Here is a 19,120-nt window from a genome sequence, read left to right as displayed (position 1 = left end):
TGATTGAGGTGGAGGGGGGGAGAGGGAGGGGGAGGCTAAGGATGAGATGGAGGGATGGAGTGGAGAGGTATATGAGAGAGGGGGGTGTGAGCTGGGAGCAGGCAGTGAAATGGTGGGAGACAAGGCGGCATGGAGGTAATATGTTTATGGTCACCTCTTATGGGATTAAGGCGTCTGACAATAGATAGATAGATAGCTTGGTCTCCACACAGCACATAATGTCTGGCTCATTTATCCTCAAGAAATTTTCTTTGTCTAGAATTTCTGAGATTAGAACATCTACATTAGCAGATGTCACTTTCAATCTTTATGCATTGTTTTCTATTCTGTTTTTCTTTCTCCCCCCCTCCTTTGGTGTGTGTGTGTGTGTGTGTGTGTGTGTGTGTGTGTGTGTGTGTGTGTGTGTGTGTGTGTGTGTGTTTGTGTGTGTGTGTGTATTTACATAGTTGTATTTACCTGGTTGTGATATACAGGAAATGAGCTATGTTCATGGTCTCTGTTTCTCAATAAGTCAAATTTTGCTTTAACCCATCGCATGCCGGCTATTTTTAACCCTCTGGGTCACTCCAGTGTCGGCCATTTTTCGACCTTTTTTTTTTTTTTTTTTTTTGGGGGGGGGGGCTAAAATAATAGATTTTGATGTGGAAACAATGAATTTCACCATTAAAATGCTCACCGAGGCTCGGAAACGGGTTTATTGAGTCCTGAATACTCGTGTACAGGTATAGCCGCTCTGTCACACTCACCACGTATGTGAGAAAGCCGTTTTCTAAGTACGGTATACTCAAGTATTTATGCTGGGAAGGTATAGCAATGTTCAGTACACTTTTCTGATCACTTATTACTTCAGCATCTATCACAATTTGCATGTCTTTCTTACTGTGAATGCATTGTCTTACACTTACTTGAAGATAGGTACAACTTGACTTCATTACATACAGTCCTGGCACTTACAAGAAGGTATTTACAACCTGACTTCACTATATAGTCCTTACACTTACAAGAAAATATTTACAACTTACACTTACATGAAAATATTTACAAATTGCCTTCACTGTGTACAACACTAGGTGTAGCACACAGGCAGAGTAAGGCAGAGCAAGCATGAGAGGGGGAGTGAGTGAGTGTATGGCCTTGACAGCCTGGGGGATGGTAGAGGAACAGTTACCTTACATGCCTGCCAATTTTTACCCACGAATCTTGAAAAATGAGGTCACAGTGAACTTTTTTATTTTAGACCATTTTAAAATGGCACTGGCACTGGCCGTGGCATTACGTCAGACTGTTTTAAAACAGCACTGGCTCGCGGTGGGTTAAACTCGTTTAAGTTTTTAGACTGGACGATCACATTGTCCAGGCTATTCCACAGGTCTATGCATCTATAAGGAAAACTATATTTCTTGATATCCCTCAAGCAGCTTGGCTTCTTCAGTTTCATTTCGTGTCCTCTAGTTACTCTTGTATCCCATACAAACAGATCTTCTCTCAATTTTATCTACTCCCATCATGGCCCTGAACACTGCAATCATGTCGCCCCTCTCTCCCTTTTCCTCTAAGGAAGGCAAATCCAGCTTTTCCGGCCTCTCTCTGTATGACAGATCTGCCAGGCTGGCGACCATCTTCGTTGCTGTTCTTTGTAGTCTCTCAATCTTGTTTATATCTTTCTTTTTGTGTGGGGATCAAACTACCGCTGCATTTCTAACATGAGGCAGATCTTGGCCACTATCAATTTTTTCATCATCTCGCCCATGTAATGTAATGCTACTCCTATGTTCATCAAGAGTTTATACATCTCTCTAACTGTCTTGTTAATGTGTTTTCAGGTGACAAACTATCCTGGACCAGCACTCCCAAATCTTTCTCTTCTCTCACTTTTGTGATTGGTTCATTATCCATCAAATAATTCAGTGATGGCCTCTTGGTACTTTCACCCATTTCCAATATTTTACATTTTTTTGCGTTGAATTTCATTTCCCACATCTGGCTCCAATCATGTATCCTATCCAGATCCTCCTGCAGCATTTTACTGTCTTCCTCAACTTCCACCTTCCTCAAGATCTTTGCATCATCAGCAAACAGACTTGCATAACTGTTCATTCCATCTTCCATATCATTTACATAAATCAGGAACATTAACGGCACTAACACCAAGCCCTGTGGGACTCCATTTGTTACTTCCCTCCATCCAGATATCCTGTCTTTTATCACTGTCCTCATTCGTCTTTCTCAAAAAGTCTCTCATCCACTCCAGGAGGTTTCCCTTCAGTCCTCCTTTATGCTCCAATTTCCACAACAGTTGCTTATGGGGTACCTTGTTGAAGGTCTTCTCCAAATCTAAATACACACAATCCACCCAGCTGTCTCTCTCCTGTAGCAAGTCAATTGCTCTTAAGTAAAAGATCAACAAGCTGGAAACACATGACCTTCCACTTCTGAATCCAAACTGACTTTCAGCCAAAGTGTTCATCTCTTCCAGATATTTCATCCATCTATCTTTCAGGATTCTCTCGCACAATTTTTCAACCATGCTGGTCAGGAACACTGGTCTATAATTCAGGGGTTCTTCCCTGTTTCCTCCCTTATAAATTGGTACCACATTTGCCCTCTTCCATTCTTGAGACACTTTCCCCTCTTCCAAAGAACACACAATTAAACTGTGAATCTTATCCGCCAGTTGTTCTCTGCATTCCTTCAGTATCCAATTAGATTCCATTTGATCCTGGGGTTTTCATTACATCTTGAGTTTCCAGTAATTTATACACTTCCTGTACTTCCACTTTTATATCTTTTATCACTACATTTCTAGTCACTCCCTCCTCTTCCACAAACTCCTTTTCATTAGTGAAAACCGATTGGAAACATTTGTTCATTATTTCTGCTTGCATTGCTGCATCTTTATAGACCTCTCTTTCTACTTTCAGTTTGGTGATTCTTTCCTTTTGTTTCAGTTTGCCACTGACAAATCTATAAAACAGCTTGGGTTCATCTTTACATTTGTCTATTATACCTATTTCAAAATTCCTTTCTTCCTCTCTATGTATTCTTGTGTATTCATTTCCAGTTCTTTTATATCCTTCCTTTGTTCTGTTGTTACCTCTCTATCTCCAGTTGTTCCATGCCATATCTCTCTCTACTTTTGCTATCATCTATCTATCTATCTATCTATTGCCAGACGCCTCAGTCCCGTTTGGGGTGGCCACAAACAAATCGCCTCCAAGTCGCCCTGTCCCCCGCCATTTCACTCCCCTGCTCCCAACTCACACCCCCCTCTCTCATATACCTCTCCACCCCATCCCTCCATCTCATCCTCGGCCTCCCCCTCCCTCTTTCCCCCTCCACCTCACTCACATACACTCTCTTCGTCAGTCTTTCACCCTCCATCCTCTCCACATGGCCAAACCACCTCAGTATGTTCCTCATAACGCTTCCTATCACATCCACATCAACACCACAACGCTCCTTTATATCCTCATTCGTCAGCCTGTCTCTCCATGTGACTCCACAGGCTCCTCTTAAATAACTCATTTCCACTGCTCTCACTCTTGACTTGTGTCCTTCCAACAACGTCCAAGCTTCACTTCCGTACGTTAGAGTTGGTATCACAATACTGTCATGTAGTAACTTTTTCACTTCCATGCTCACTTCCCTGTTTCTTATCACTGCTTTCAAAGAACCAGCAACCTTTCTTCCCTGCTGTACCCTTTCAAGCACTTCACCCTCCAAACCTCCATCCTTACTCATCACACTACCCAAGTACTTAAACGTACTCACATTTTCCAATTCCTCACCATCCAACCTCGCTGTACATTCACTGACTTCACCTCTCTCAAAGACCATCACTTTACTCTTCCCTACATTCACCTTTAGATTCCGTTTCTTACACACTCTCCCAAACTCATCCACCAAGCCTTGCAGCTCCCCTTCGTCTTCACTCAACAACACAGTATCATCTGCAAACAACAGCACAGGGAGTTTCCAAACACTATCCTCTCTCACCAGGGCCACTCCAACATCCACTACCCTACCCTGTACCTCTTTTATTACCCCATCCATGTACAGATTGAACAACCATGGAGACATGACACATCCCTGTTTCAACCCAACTTTCAAAGAGAAAAATTCACTTAGTTCACCATCCACACACACTGCAGCCTTCGCACCATCGTACATACTCTTCACAGCATTCAACAACTTCCCATCTACTCCATATATTCTTAACACTTTCCACAATCCTAGTCTATCCACCCTGTCATATGCTTTCTCCAAATCCATGAAAGCCGCATACAACTTCTTTCCCTTCTCTAGAAACTTTTCCACTAAAGATCTGAGAATGAATATCTGATCTACACAACCTTTTCCCTTCCTAAAGCCTCCCTGTTCTTCTCCAACTAATTCCTCTGTTCTTTCTCTAACTCTGTCAATAAGTATCCTACCATACACTTTTCCTATTATACTAAGAAGACAAATGCCCCTATGATTACCACACACTTCTTTTTCCCTTTTCCTTTGTACAAGGGAATAATTATACCTGACTTCCAATCCTCCGGGACTCTACCTTCCTCCCAGGCCAATCTGCACATCTTCCACATCCATTCTACTACTATCTCTCCCCCTGTTTTCTTTCCCCTTTACTCTTGGCACAAATTTTTTCACTCCCGAATTATAGAGGTCTAGAAAGATATCCCACTTCCTCTGTATCTCTCTTGTTTCTGTTAATTTTTTCCAATCCGCATTTCCAAAAAAGTTTCTCAGTCCTATAAAATTTGCTTTCCCAAAGTTGTATCTTCCCTGCCTTTATTATAGAGCTCGTCTCTTGGCTCCATGTTCCCTATTATCATCTTGAACTCAATGACCACATGATCACTTTTTCCTATAGGACAGATATTTCAAAGATTCTATTTCATCAGGTTCTTTGGTAAACAGTAAGTCTAATCTTACTGGTGTGTCCTCACCTTGGAACCGTGTCTCTTCTTTGACCCATTGCATCATGACATTGTTCATTGTTATATTTAATAATATAGTGCCCCACAAATCTTTGCTGCCTCCTGATGCCCATTCCTCCCAGTTCACCTCTTTACAGTTAAAGTCACCCATTAAAATTATATTGTTGCTTTTCTCAATCATTTTCTGTACATAACTTGCCATGTCTGACAACATCTGGTATTCATCATCATTCCATGCTCTTGTCTTAGGGGGAACATACACTACCACCATATTTCCCTTGCTATTCTCTCCAGTTTCTAATTTCATATTTATCACTTCAGACTTGCTTTCTCCCATTTCCACGGTATCTACATTTATGTTGTACTGCACTGCTATCATCAATCCTCCTCCAGTTTTTTTTTTATTGTTCTGTCTCTTCTCCACGGTTGGTATTTACTATCTCCCATATGAACATTAATATCTTCTCTTAACTTGGTCTCTATAAAGCACATAACATCAGGTTCATGTACCCTCAAGAAATTGTTGATTTCTAGCCTTGCTGATATTAAACCGTCAAAATTAGTATATGCCACCTTCAAATTATTTTTGATGTTCTTTATACCCTCTTCTCTCCTTCTCTCTGTTGGTACCACTTCCTCAATTTCTGATTCATAACTCTCTAATAAAACACTGTCTCCTCTTCCTCCGTTCTCTGTTCGTTTTTAGCCTTTGATTCCTTTACTAACTCCTTTATTTTAGCTCTTTCTTCCTCATTTGCATCTCTCCTTATCCAAACATATTTGAACCCTTCCTTGTCTGATAATTTCCATGTTCTATTGATGATTTCGTTTACTGTTGCCTGGGACTTAAACTTTATCTTCAATGCCCTCACCCCCTCCTTCCTCATATTTTCCTAACCTAAACACTTCTTCAGTCTCTCCTTGAGCTTCGTTGTTTCCCTCCATAACTACAGATATTACAGTATTTCTTTAACCTTACTCAGTTCTTCTCTTTCTCTTTCTGATCTTACTGTCATACATTTTTCTTTTACTCCTGAAATTATTTCTTTTCTTATCTGCTACATCTCTGACTAAAGACTCTCTACTTCTCAGTACTCTAACCACTTCCTTCTCCACGTTTTCCTTGCTTTGTTGTTCTATAATCTCTTTCAAATTTACATTTCCTTCTTCCTGAATTTTCTTCCACCCCTTATGTTGCTCCTTGATTTCTTTAATTTGCTCATCTTGTATCCATGATTTGGATTCATACTCATCTAGTTTGCTTTTCATCCTGTCCCTTTCTTTTTCCAACCTCTTATTCTCCCTCTTAAGCTGTTTTATTTCATTAGAGGCAGATTCATTACTCACTTTTAATTCTGTGACTTCTCTTTCTTGTTCATCACTGCGTGTACAAACTTTTTCCAGTAGATTCCGTAGAATTTTGATCTCGTTTTCCTACTCTAAGGTCAGTTCCTGTAATTCTCTAATTACTGCCCATACCTTTTTTAACTCCTGGACATTCCTCTCCGCTGTTTTCTCTACTCCTGCTACTCTTGTTTGGTTCAGATTAGTACTTCCATTTCCCACATCATCTTCAGAGAAACCCACAAATCCCTCTCGCCAGTTGTAAACAAATCACCATCCCTTTCCCCTATGATGCAACCATATGGAGACTTTCTATTTCCACTATATCTTGTACTTTTTATGACCGAAACCATGTTTTTTTTAAACTACTGTCCAACAGGACCACCACTCATGCACTCTTTCACATAATCACAAATAGGCTGGTCTCCTTTTTGCCACTGATTCAGCGATTATTTCCCCACGATCCAGGAAGAGCTCCGTCTCTGTCGGCGACCTGTGTGTGTGTGTGTGTGTGTGTGTGTGTGTGTGTGTGTGTGTGTGTGTGTGTGTGTGTGTGAATGAGTGCATGAGTGAGTGAGAGTGGTGAGTGAGTGAGAATGGTGAGTGAGTGAGTGAGAGTGGTGAGTGAGTGAGAGTGGTGAGTGAGTGAGTGTGGTGAGTGAGTGAGAATGGAGAGAGAGTGAGTGAGTGAGTGAATGAGAGAAAGTGGTGAATGAGTGAGCGAGTAAGAGTGGTAAGTGAGTAAGCAGCCTTCTTGTTTCCTTCCTTGTTCCCCCACCCTCCCCCACCCCCACCTGTCTCCCCCCCCACCCCTGCTGGTCTCCCTCCCCATCCCTCTGCCCTCCCTTACCCCCACTTGGCACACTGCCAGCTGCCTGCCTGTCCCCCCACCCTCCTCCATCCCCACTTGTCTCCCTCCACCACCCCTGCTTGTCTCCCTCCCCCACCCCTGCTTGTCTCCCTCCCCATCCACCTGCCCCACCCCCACCCCCACATGGCAGGTGGCCAGCTGCCTGCCTCTCAGTTGCCAAGAGGCATCTCACATCGCACGTCCCACTCACATTACCTTCCTGCATGTGATGTTCGCTGTCTCATTTTTTAGCAATGGCATTGGTTATGAGGATAATAACATTACTGATGATGTGTCTGTGTCAGTCTCTATTGATCGAGTATGGTACATAAGAGTTTGAGTTTGCGTCTGGAATGCATTTCTGGCTTTTCTTCAGTAACTCATGGGAAAAATTGCTTCGATATCTGACAAACTCACTGGCCAAACACTCCCACTGGTACACAGCACTGATGGATATCAGGGTATGGGTGTAATAACATTAATACCAGTAACTAGGAATATGAAAATGCAAATAATTTCAGGGAATTAGCAATTACAGAGAATTTTTAAAATGTTAAACTGTATCGCATACAGTTGATTTCAAGGGTGAAACTGATTTTAAACCCCTAACCATCACGTGTCGGCTCAAACCGACGACAAAGAAGCACCAGATTCCCACCAGGTGTCAGCAGGAACTGATGGTGTGTTTGCGCCACAGTTCAAAGTGGCCGCCATTTTATCTCGTCACCAAAAGCTAGAGTGAGAATCTGGCCAGCCAAGCCAACCACACCTCAGTCACCTCACTAACTCTGCCAGACGTAAGATGATGTTTTCTTAATCTTCTCGTCTGATTCCATTCCTGCCTCAGGTGGACTTTTCCCTGATCCACCCCTGCCAAATGTCTTTCCAAGGATACCAGGAAAGGGCTCAGTGCTTGTGCCAAAGGGCGTCCCTTGGACGCCACTACATCTAATTTATCTAGTAATGGAGAAGTTATCGCAATGAGAGCAAAGCCATAGTCGGGGCCGCAAGCACATGCATGAACACATCCTACCTCTCGCACTACAAATCAGTCCTCTTCCTCAAATCCTTACTCATCGACGCAATGACCTACAGACCTGGGGATACTTTCAATCGCAAGAAAAAGAGTTGGTGAGCAATATGGTCTTTAATTTGTTTCCCTAACTGCTACAGATTCCAAGATACAGTAGAAGTCCGATTTTTCGGCATCTATGGGACCAGGCAAGTGCCGAAATATCAAAATTGCCGAATTATCGAAAACCCTACCCACTCAGTACCTTATATGTTTCGGTGAACACTATCATCATTACTCATATCATTACAAATGTGTTTGGAGAGAGTACTGTATACTGTTTGATACTGTACAATACTGTAATGAATACAGTACTATACATGAATATGAAAAATAAAGAAATTAGTGAACATACTGTATATAAATGTAATGGTACAGTAGGCCTACAAGTTCACATGCACTTACCTAAACTTATAGTAGGTTCCTTATTTACATATGTACAATAGAAGGGGTTGATTGGAGTCTGCTACTGCTGGAAGAAGTCCACATCTTATGTGTACGCTTCTTGCTAACACCAGTTAACTTTCCACACGTGGAGGCCATTTTCAAAGCACGCAGATGTTTATACTGTTCACAACACACGGCTGGTCCACTCAGGTGTTACAAAGCTCCTGTCTGATGTTACGGTGCTTACAGCACACTCGAATGGTAATTTCAGAGGTATTTCGGTACGAAGTTCACAAAACACACAGAAGAATCAAGAGAAGTTGGCAGCAGCACGGCAACAACTCGGAAGAATGGCGGAAGAATGGCGAAACAGATTCTCTTTCCCATTCTAGACTCACTACATGTTTGTCCTCTCTTTATACTATAGGAGAAAGAGCTAGCCTCTGAGCTTCATGGCAGTGGTAGACTCGTTCCATCACTTTCACTATCTCACTCACTAAGGCGGGTAAGGCGGGTAGCTAGCTGGCGAGCCTCATGGAGAATTTCAAGACTGACGAAAAAAATCGGAGAATCTGCCGAACGATTGGAGATTTTCGTAAATGGGACTATTTCTCAAAACTGCCGAAATGTCAGATTTGCCGGAGAATTGGATGCCGAAATATTGGACTTTTACTGTATTAGGGTTTGAAAACGGGCTATTTTCGGAACAATCCCCGTGCAGGGAGAAAGAATGTGCTGTGGCACCTGGTATAAACAGCCTGGCATTTGAGGGTTAAATACAGCCTATTCATTTATTCTTTGCTTTGTATCAAATATAAATCAAACAAAAACAAATCACACTAAACATTTGGCAGAATATACAATGCACTACAGTCTGTTCTGGCATTAGAAATCCTACACCATTATGAAATTTCTGTAAATATTTTAATTCAATCTGTGGTATTTGTAGCTTTTAGTCCACTTGATGCTGTTAATGTATGAGTGGTTGGCCACTCTTGCCTTAATCATTTGAAATGAGTAGCCTAGTCCCAAGCCTCTATTGTCCCAATGGGGCAACACAGGATTAGATGATGGAAGGATGGAATAAATACTTTCACAGTCTCTGACTTCCAAGAAGACCCTATGTGCTTTAACCCGTGGATTGCAAGCCACAGCTCAGGCTGGGTAGCATCGCATTGTGAGCCACAGCTCAAGCTGTGCTGGCTGTGCATCACCGCTAACTACTCCACCCCCATGCAAACTTACACATGGCGCTACGCAAAGACGGAGAGAGAAATTTTTTTTTTTTTCACCAGATAATGCTCTGGATATTTATCTTCAAGTTTATAATACACAAAAGCTAAAAAATATAAATATACTGTAATCCCTGTAATAACCTGATGCCCAATTCCTGGACACCCCAATTTCCGGACATTTTGAGCCAGGGTCTTCGGAACCCAAAAAGGGCCAAAAAATGTAAGAAAGAAAAAAAAAAAAAATCCAACCATTTTTTTCAACCGTACTTTGAACTTGGCGCGTGGCACCAAACAGCTGTGTTTTTGCATGTAGTAGGGTGGCCCCTTGCTTCCTCCCCTCCCCAGTTACTGCCTAACTACCGTCGTGACTAGAGATTCCTCGCAATGGCTTCCACATGTGCCCATTTTTGTGAATAAACAGTGAATAAACTGCAACACCTCGCCACTAGACCACACAGGAACTACAGTGAGTCCTTGAAATACGAAAACTCGATGTCCGAATTTCCGATGGTACGAAAGCAATGAATGTAGGACAAATTCCACAATACAAAAGTACCTGTCTCGATAGTATGAAAAGCGATACGAAAGGAAATTCGAAAAACTCAAAATGGGCACGCTGCACAGTGCTGCACTCGCCTGCGGCGAGAAAACGACCTAACCCCTGTCTGGTTAACACATTTTCGCGTGCTTCTCAGTCGAGTCATGTCCGTCCTCTCCTCTCAGCTTTACTGTACGTTACACAGTTTTTCACCGTTCTTCCTTGTTTCGTATTTTTGCCATGCCTCCCAAACACCCTGCATCATCTCCAGCATCCGGGGAAACAGCTGCCAAGAACAAACAGCACCATACTCTGACTCTGGAGAGGAAATTGGACCATAAACAGCTTCAGAAACACCTGCACCAGTCGAGGAAGTACCAGAGGAGCAATAGGGTCCCACCATGTGACTTAGCATCATATCAATTACACGAATCTCCAGCCGCAGCACAGGTTTATATTTAACTGTACAGTGTACTAATACTACAGTAATTAGCTGTATGTTTTACTTTTTTATGTCTGTACAATAGTATAGTACTGTATACCTGTACTGCATACTTCTAAATAGGAGGGGTAAAGTTTAAGTGGGGGGTCCAATGGGGTCCTGGAACGCATCCCCCCTTTTATATGTATATTTCAATGGGAAAAATCATTCCGATATACGAAATTTTGGATTATGAAAGTTTTTTTTTTGGTCTCTATCCCTTTCGTATTTCGAGGACTCACTGTACAGTGCTGTGCAGTGTTAAGAAATTAGAATTCAGAGTGCAAAGGATTAAGTGCAGAGTGCAAACTGACGTGTTGCAACTGGCATGGCACAAGTAAGAACAGAATGCGTAGAGTTAAACAGTTATAATTCACAGTGCAAAGGATTAAGTGCAGTACAACACTGGATTACTGTATGTACTTCAAGAGCATTTTCACCACTGCCAGAACCTTGGAGGAGGTGAATTAATCTTCATAATGGCCACGGATGTGTTGTAAGTACCCTGTACGCTGCAAAATATTTTCCATATTCACTTCTAATTCCTCATTCTCTGGCTCCTTTCCATTTACTTCATGCTTTCTGTCCCTTATTTGTGTGAATAGGGTCACAAATAGATATAGGTGGTTTTTTAAGTCAGGCTGGGTTAGGGTCCACAAGTATCTGTCCAGGAGGCATTTTCCCGATTAGAGACTTCACCAGATCCTGTTTCAGAAATCTGCCATTAGGTTCACTTCTGTCGCCCAGCTCTGATGCGGGGTAGGCTTTGAAAAAGTAGACAGTGCTTAATTTCTTTTTAATTTTGACACATAGTAAAACACCTCAAAACCTATTTTACTTATCAAATTACCCAGATGGCATGATATGGTACAAAGAAATTACAACATGGGAACCCTTTGATTATATATATAATGTATTATAAGTGTCATTTTGTAACAGCTTTCATCAGATTACTCATCTCTGTAAGCATAACATAGAGACAAAATCTAGGCAATTTTACTAGAACCATCCATAAAGCAAGATAACAATGATTAAAATATTTGTCATTTGTTAGTATCCACAAAAGAAAATAGATGTGTAGCTGCATATTTAGCAGCATCTTTCGATATGCTGCCCTGCCTGAAGTATGACTTTTCCTAACAATATGGACCTGTTGGACGTCTTGGTCATCCTAGTAACCAAAGTCTAACACAAATAATTCTTTTAAATGTTTCCCTAGCTCCACTATAGAGTTAAGTAAGTTTACACTTCAACTCCTCGTACTCTGTTATGGTCATACTGTCGTACCGCACTGCCGTTTGTGTGGATTAACATGGCTAATTCACGAACTAAGCAATCATTCAATACATTATTTTCAGTGGAACTGCTTACGTCTTTAAAGCATGCTAAAACACACACATCAGAAGTCCTGAAGGTAATCTCCTTTTACTAACTGCACACGATTTATTCAAATACAGGTATATGTAAATAGACAGCACACTATTTTTGTCCCCAAGCAAAGATTCTCTGAAAGCCAGGTTATTCTTTCTTTACAGGTATATATATATATATATATATATATATATATATATATATATATATATATATATATACATATATATATATATATATATATATATATATATATATATATATATATATATATATATATACAGTATAAATATATGCGCTTGATTGAATAGGAAAAAATATTCCTATAAATAGCAATATTATTATAAACTTAGTATTAGGTACAATTTCACAGGTCTTTAAAACCCCACAAAAATATTTAATCGAGGCTGGGCGACACTAGACCACCTGGTGGCAGACCTCTGAAGCAGGTTTGGTGAAGCCTCTAATTCCCGGACAAACTCAAATTCCGGACATACCTTTGGCTCTATTACATCAGTTATTGGAGGGATTACCGTATATAATTTTTTCATTACTCCCATATGCAAACACGCATGGCCCTATGCAAAGACGAAGAGAGAGAGTTTTTTTTTTTTTTCACTAGATGATGCCCTGGATGTTTATCTTCAAGTTTATAATAAACAAAAACTAAAAAAGATATATATATATATATATTTTTTTTTGCACACCACGGGGTGGGATAAATATAATTGCGCAATCCACAGGTTAAAGAAAATCTGGGCTGAAGGTACACTGGCATCTATGAAGATATAATATCGTACCCCAACAAAATTGGTTATTTCACAACTTACCTCCTTATATGTAAAGTCACAAACAATAAAGCAGACCAGGTACGTCACCATTGGAACTGATTTCTCAAATGTTACTGTAGTGAGGCCTGCAGCAGGGGTATTTGATTCCTCCTTCTGCAAAGGAAACAAAAAAATTGCCTCATACAATTTTCATTTTGTGTCTGACAAGTACACTGAACAACTGCTTTCCAAATTCTTGAAAGATATTCTCTTATAAGCAAATATATGAACTACTATAGTAAGTGAATAATAATTAACCACTCCACTCAGTGGGTCCCTCCAAAGCTGCATAAAATCATCTGACATTAGCAAGAACAAAATACAAAGTAAATCATCATTTTGAGAGGTTAATAGATTCTGTTCCTAACTCCAACTAAGTTGAATAATTCTGTCTGGTGTTAGTCATCAGTATTATAAGCTTGCATTTTCTTTTTTTTTGCCACCCAGAGGTTGGGTGTTAGCCTAAATAAAACAAGCGCCTACTGGCCCTACTGAGCCGCTATGCACTTACTCCCAAGACACACACTGACATCGAACTTGACATGGACCTGCTCTGACATACCAAGCATGATCATGCAAACTTTAAGCTCATTCCACCCAGCAGTAGGACCCGTACATATCCCAATATCTGGTGAAAAATAGGGCACAAAAGTGCACGTGGATAGTGTTCAATTGATCGCACACGAGTATAATTTGCATCAGCGTTGTCAGCACATTGTTCCATGCCTTCTGATGTATAGCATGTTGAAATCCAAAAGGGTCAAAGATAACACTTATTCATATAGTATTACTGATACAAACTATGTCTTATAGTGAAAGGGTTAAAACATTGCTCACTCATAAGAATGTTTTAGGAATAATATGCAGTATATGAAAAGTACTGTCTTAAAATTACGAATGACAGCTTAATATAACAATATCTACCAAGTACAAGAATTAAAATATGAATGCTGGATTTAACAGCTATAACTGAAACTATGAAAGAAGAGTTGTTTCAGGATGCAATAATAAAAAAACATCTGTGGAGAAAAAAAGAGGAGAATGTCTAGGAAGAATAACACAATAAGAGCAAGAGACAGTAAAAACTGATGAGATATTGTGGGACTAATGTATCCGAGTGAGAACACAGAAGTGAATACATGACTGATTAGCTTGGGATTGTTGTTGCTGTGCCCCCAAGTTCACCTAAAAGCAAACCCAGTGGACTGCAGGAAACCAGCCTCTTCTGCTGGGCGCTCCCAGAGATTTTTAGTGAAGTTTTGCTAAAGGATAGTCTGTGTTATGAGAGTGAGGTATATGAGGTGAGTAAGTGTACTGTAATGTCAGGGGATGTATTAGCATGAGGGTATAGTGAACTGTTAGCAAGTTATATTATGTACTGGCACTGAGGCAGGGAGGAGTAGCTGCCACATCATAGTCTAGCTCAGTTAACTCATGTGTCTCTGGGAAGGGCAATTTCTGTGAGAAAATGTTTGTAGGGATTAATGATGGATGCTTTCTGGCTGTAGGCTTTGGGTAGCTGTGGAGTTTATGTGTATGTGTGCAAAGTGTAGTATTACAGTAGGTGGTGAAGGAGCTGCTAAGGATGAATTCTGTGCAGTGTGTGAATTAGTTCATTTTTTGCTTCTTTATGGTGGGGGGTGGTACAACATACAGCAATATTATAAGGGTGGGATGGATCCTGTATGGATGTGATGAATTATGTGCTCATGTGGTCCTTGACAAACAAAACTGTTGTTTTTGAGTACAGGGGATCTATATTTATGGTTTTTGTGCAACCTGTTTCATTAAAAAAGCTTTGATTCATATTTCTTGAAGCTTCTATGATTGACTGTTAAGGCTGGGTCCAACTTGGGCTCACATAATGTATTTTTGTTTGGACATACCATTAATAGACTGCATTCAGAGATTCCTTCTCCTGGCCGAAGTTGTTGCTGTTGCTTAACCCACATCTGTCTAGCCAAGCAGACTCACCATCCACAGGCAAACAAATGCCTCTGAGGTGCCATCTTACTAGTATAGTACAGAACATACACCATGCAGAAAACCGGCACCCGATTGTGGTAGACAGCACCTTGCCAGGGTTGGACTGAGGTCCATCCCACAGCAACAAGCAGGGAAATACCAGGTTTGACTCCCAAATGTATGCCACACCAACTTTGTTCCACCCAAGGTGAACGATGCTATCACATGTAGGCTCCTCATCACTGCCGGTGACTGAAGGTAGCAACTCTGATTGTTTTCGAGGCATCAAGTTTACAAGCTGCGTTTGTGTTAATATTGCTCTTGTGCTGCGAGTGTCATGTGTATATCCAGAGTATGTACAAGAATTTGCGATGTGTTTCACTACATGGGGTGCCTTGCAATAGAGGCTGCCTTGATGGAGTGTTTGACAATCATATCTGTGTGGAGTGAAGTGCTGATTTAGTTCGTGATGCAGAAATTCTAGTTAGTGTAATTCAGTGTTCTAGTAAGTGTAGGTGCTGCTGGAGCTGGACTGTTGCTTGTTGGGTTTTGAAGCATTATGAAGCTACTGCTAGACCATCAGCACAAGACAGTAGTGATGCTCAAAAAGAAAGGGTTGGTAACTTAGTAGGTCATGGAGGAAAAGGTTTGAGTGAGGGTGAGAAGACTGAGCACTGTGGGACACTACACGGGATTGTTCAGAATTTGGAACCTTGATTTTGGGCTTCTCTGTCTGGAGTGAAGGTGGTTACACACTTCTTGTCACTGTCTTCCAGGTTTGAGTTTCTGATGATTTAACAAGATGTATCTTGTATATAAAGATTTGCTTATGTCTACTACTGCTAGCGTGCTTCTTAATGGGGACTGTTTCTTGTTGAACCTATCTGAAAAGAGTGATGTGTGGTGATTCAGTGCTTACGTTTTAATGCATGTTGGGATCAGAGAGAAGAATAAGGGAAGTTATGTTCCTCTACATTAGTCATCCCAAGATTCTGGATGGTGTGCAAAGCAGAAATACAAACTTACATAATGATGGACTATTATGTGGTTTGCATGGCCTGAGTATAAAAGAGAAGAAAAAAGCAGAGGAGCAATTAGCTAAATATGATTTGAAGCAGATGGGAGAGGTGGAAGATGAGTGCAAGGTATTCACAGAAGAAATCTGTGCAGCATGTGAGGTGGAGTGAGGGGTGATGAGATGATGAAAGGGGGTGCAAGGAACAGCATGGTGGAATAAAGAGGTGAGACAAGCTGTGGCAAAATGTAGGAAGCATATAGTGAATGGATGGGAAGCAAAGGCACGAAGTTGAGAGATGGAACAGATAATTGTATGCAGAGAGAGGTGAGAGACTAGTAAGAGGTGAAAAGATTAATACGAGAGAGTATGAAGAGAGTGAATGAGAAGTTTGGATAGAATCTGGGTGTAAAGTGGAGGGAATGTAAGAAAATTTTCTGGAAAAATACGAAGTGAGTCAGAGAGGGTGATGAAGAAGGTAGTGGGGAAGTGAAGGATAAACTGACAGATTGCCAGTGGAGAAGGGAGAAAAAGTGAGCAGATGAAGAGAATACTTAAAGAAACTGTTGAACATAGAGGATGAATATAATGCAAGTATGAGTGGCTGAGGAATGGCTGGGAAAAGGAGAGAGATGAGAAGGGAGGAGGAGATCAACAGGATGGAAATACAGTGGTCCCTCGCGTTTCGCACTTTAATTAGTCTGGCGAAACCATCGCTACATGCAAAGTGAGTTTTCTATGGGAAAAATATAAATTAGTTTGCGCCCATCCTCCAAGTCACCCTTTTGACCCCCGATTTCCTAATTTATATGCTGAAAATGAAACACTGTGTATTAGCAATACATTATACAGATACACTACTGTATGATTATACATCTACTCATCAGCGAAAAATGCCAAATGCTCGGCACTGTGAGAGAAAAAAAAAGCACCCAAGGTCACCAGACGCTCACAACAATGATAACAATGGCGGTCTGGTAGCAGACAGGCAAGGCATTTCATGCCCCACATCGCTAAACGCACAAGACAATCGCTAAACTTGCAGGATTGGTACCTTTTCTAACCTATCACTAAACACGAAAATTGCTAACATGAAACATGCTAAATGCGACGGACCACTGTAGCTGAAGCAAAGAGCAAAGTCAAAATGAGGAAAGCCCCAGGAACTGATGGAGTGTATGGTGAAATGCTGAAGCATGGGGGAGAGATAGTAGTAGAGTGGATGTGGAAGATGTGTACACTGGCCTGGGATGAAGGTAGAATCCTGGAGGATTGGATGTCAGGTATTATTCCCCTGTACAAAGGAAAAGGGGAAAAAGATGTGTGGGGAAATCATATGGGCATTTGTCTTTTTAGTGTAACAGGAAAAGTATATGGTAGGATACTTACTGACAGAGTTAGGGATACAACAGAGGAATTAGCTGCAGAAGAACATAGAGGTTTTAGGAAGTGAGGAGGTTGTGTATATCAGATCCTACGGTGATTAATGGAAAAGTTTCTAGAGAGGGGAAATAAGTTGCATGTGGCCTTCATGCATTTGGGGAAAGCCTATGACAGAGTGGATAGACAAGGATTGTGGAAAATACTGAGAAAATATGGAGTGAATGGGGAACCTGTTCAATGCCATGAGGAGTACATATGAGGGTGCAAGGGCTGCAGTGAATGTGGATGGTGAACTGAGTGAATTTTTCTACCTGAATGTTGGATTGAAACAGGGATTTGTCATGTCTCCATGGTTGTTCAACTGTAGATGGATGGAGTTATAAAAGAGGTACAAGGTAGGACAGTGGATGATGGAGCGGTCCTAATGAGAGAGGGCAACATTTGAAAACTCCCAGTACTGTTGTTTGCAGATGATACTGTACTGTTAAGTGAAGACAAAGGCGAACTGTAAGGCTAGGTCAATGAGTGTGAGGGAGTGTGTAAGAAGAGGAATATAAAGGTGAATGTAGGGAAAAGTAAGTTGTGGTCTTCAAGAGAAATGAATTCACTGAATGCACAGTGAGACTGGATGGTGAGGAAATGGAAAAATGTGAGTGCATTTAAGTACAGTACTTGGGTATTGTGACAAGTAAAGACAGAAGTTTAAAGGATGAAGTGCTTGAAATGGTTCATTAGGGAAGAAAAGTTGCTGATACTTTCAAAGCAGCAATAAAAAGTAAGGAAGTGAACTTGGGTTTAGAGCACCCAATGACTCGCACACATGCTGAACTCCTTGGTCCATGTAACTGCATGATAGTACTGTGATACCAACTTTAACATATGGAAGCAAAGCTTGGACCTTGTTGGAAGGACACAGGTCAAGAGTGAGAGCATGAGGAAATGAGTTATTTGAGAGAAGCACGTGGAGTTAAATGGGAAGACTGACTGACCAATACGGAAGTGAAGAGGCACTGTGGTGTGGAAGTGAATGTGACAGAAAGCACTAGGAGAAATATACTGAGGTGGTTTGGTCACATGGAGAGGGTGGAGAGTGAGAGACTAACAAGGAGAGTGAATGTGAGTGAGGTGGAGGGGGGAAAAAGGAAGGAGAGACCAAGGATGAGATGGAAGGATGGATTGGAGAGGTAAATGAGAGAGTGGGATGTGAGCTGGAGGAACAGCAGCGAAATGGCAGGGGACAGGGTAACATGAAGGCATTTTGTTTGTGATCACCCCTTAGGATTAAGGGATCTGGCTATAGATAGATAGAGTATTGGGATTATGATTGCTTTATTACAAATATCTGGGAACTGACTGCGGATCTTTGAGAATTTGAAGACTTCAGTGATGGTATTTATGGTTATGGGACTGAGGTGCTTTAGGTGAATGCTTTTGATATGGCTTACCCTGCTGCTTTGGCATTTTCCGCTCTTGTGATAATTTGATGGATATTTTCTATTTTTAACAGTTCTTTTTTGAGGGGTGGCATTTCTGTGTCTTATTGATGCACATCAGGTAATAGTTTATTAGGCTGTGTACTTGTTCCTTCATGCTTGAGATGGTTCCAGATATATTTACTTCCACTTTAAATCAATATTTATGCAAAACAGAAGCCTGTCAAGGAATGTTGGTGATCTAAATGGGAAATACCTGCAACTTCAGCATGA

At 41.1% G+C, this 19,120-nt stretch overlaps 1 protein-coding gene across 1 annotated transcript in view; it reads right to left on the bottom strand.

Annotated features, from left to right (window-relative positions):
* Positions 1-19,120, bottom strand: part of LOC145399708 (glutamyl aminopeptidase-like) — a 254,613-nt gene that overhangs the window by 201,774 nt on the left and 33,719 nt on the right. The window contains exon 5 of the mRNA XM_080272257.1: positions 13,052-13,165. Within this exon, the coding sequence (XP_080128383.1) occupies positions 13,052-13,165 (114 nt within the window). The remainder of the gene's footprint in view (positions 1-13,051; positions 13,166-19,120) is intronic.

The sequence above is a fragment of the Coenobita brevimanus genome, chromosome 6, assembly GCF_032717465.1.
Source record: "Coenobita brevimanus isolate Jiangsu-jjx chromosome 6, ASM3271746v2, whole genome shotgun sequence".
NCBI lineage: Eukaryota > Metazoa > Arthropoda > Malacostraca > Decapoda > Coenobitidae > Coenobita > Coenobita brevimanus.
The sequence above is the reverse complement of the archived record's forward strand: the minus strand, read 5'-3'. Positions and strand labels throughout refer to the sequence as shown.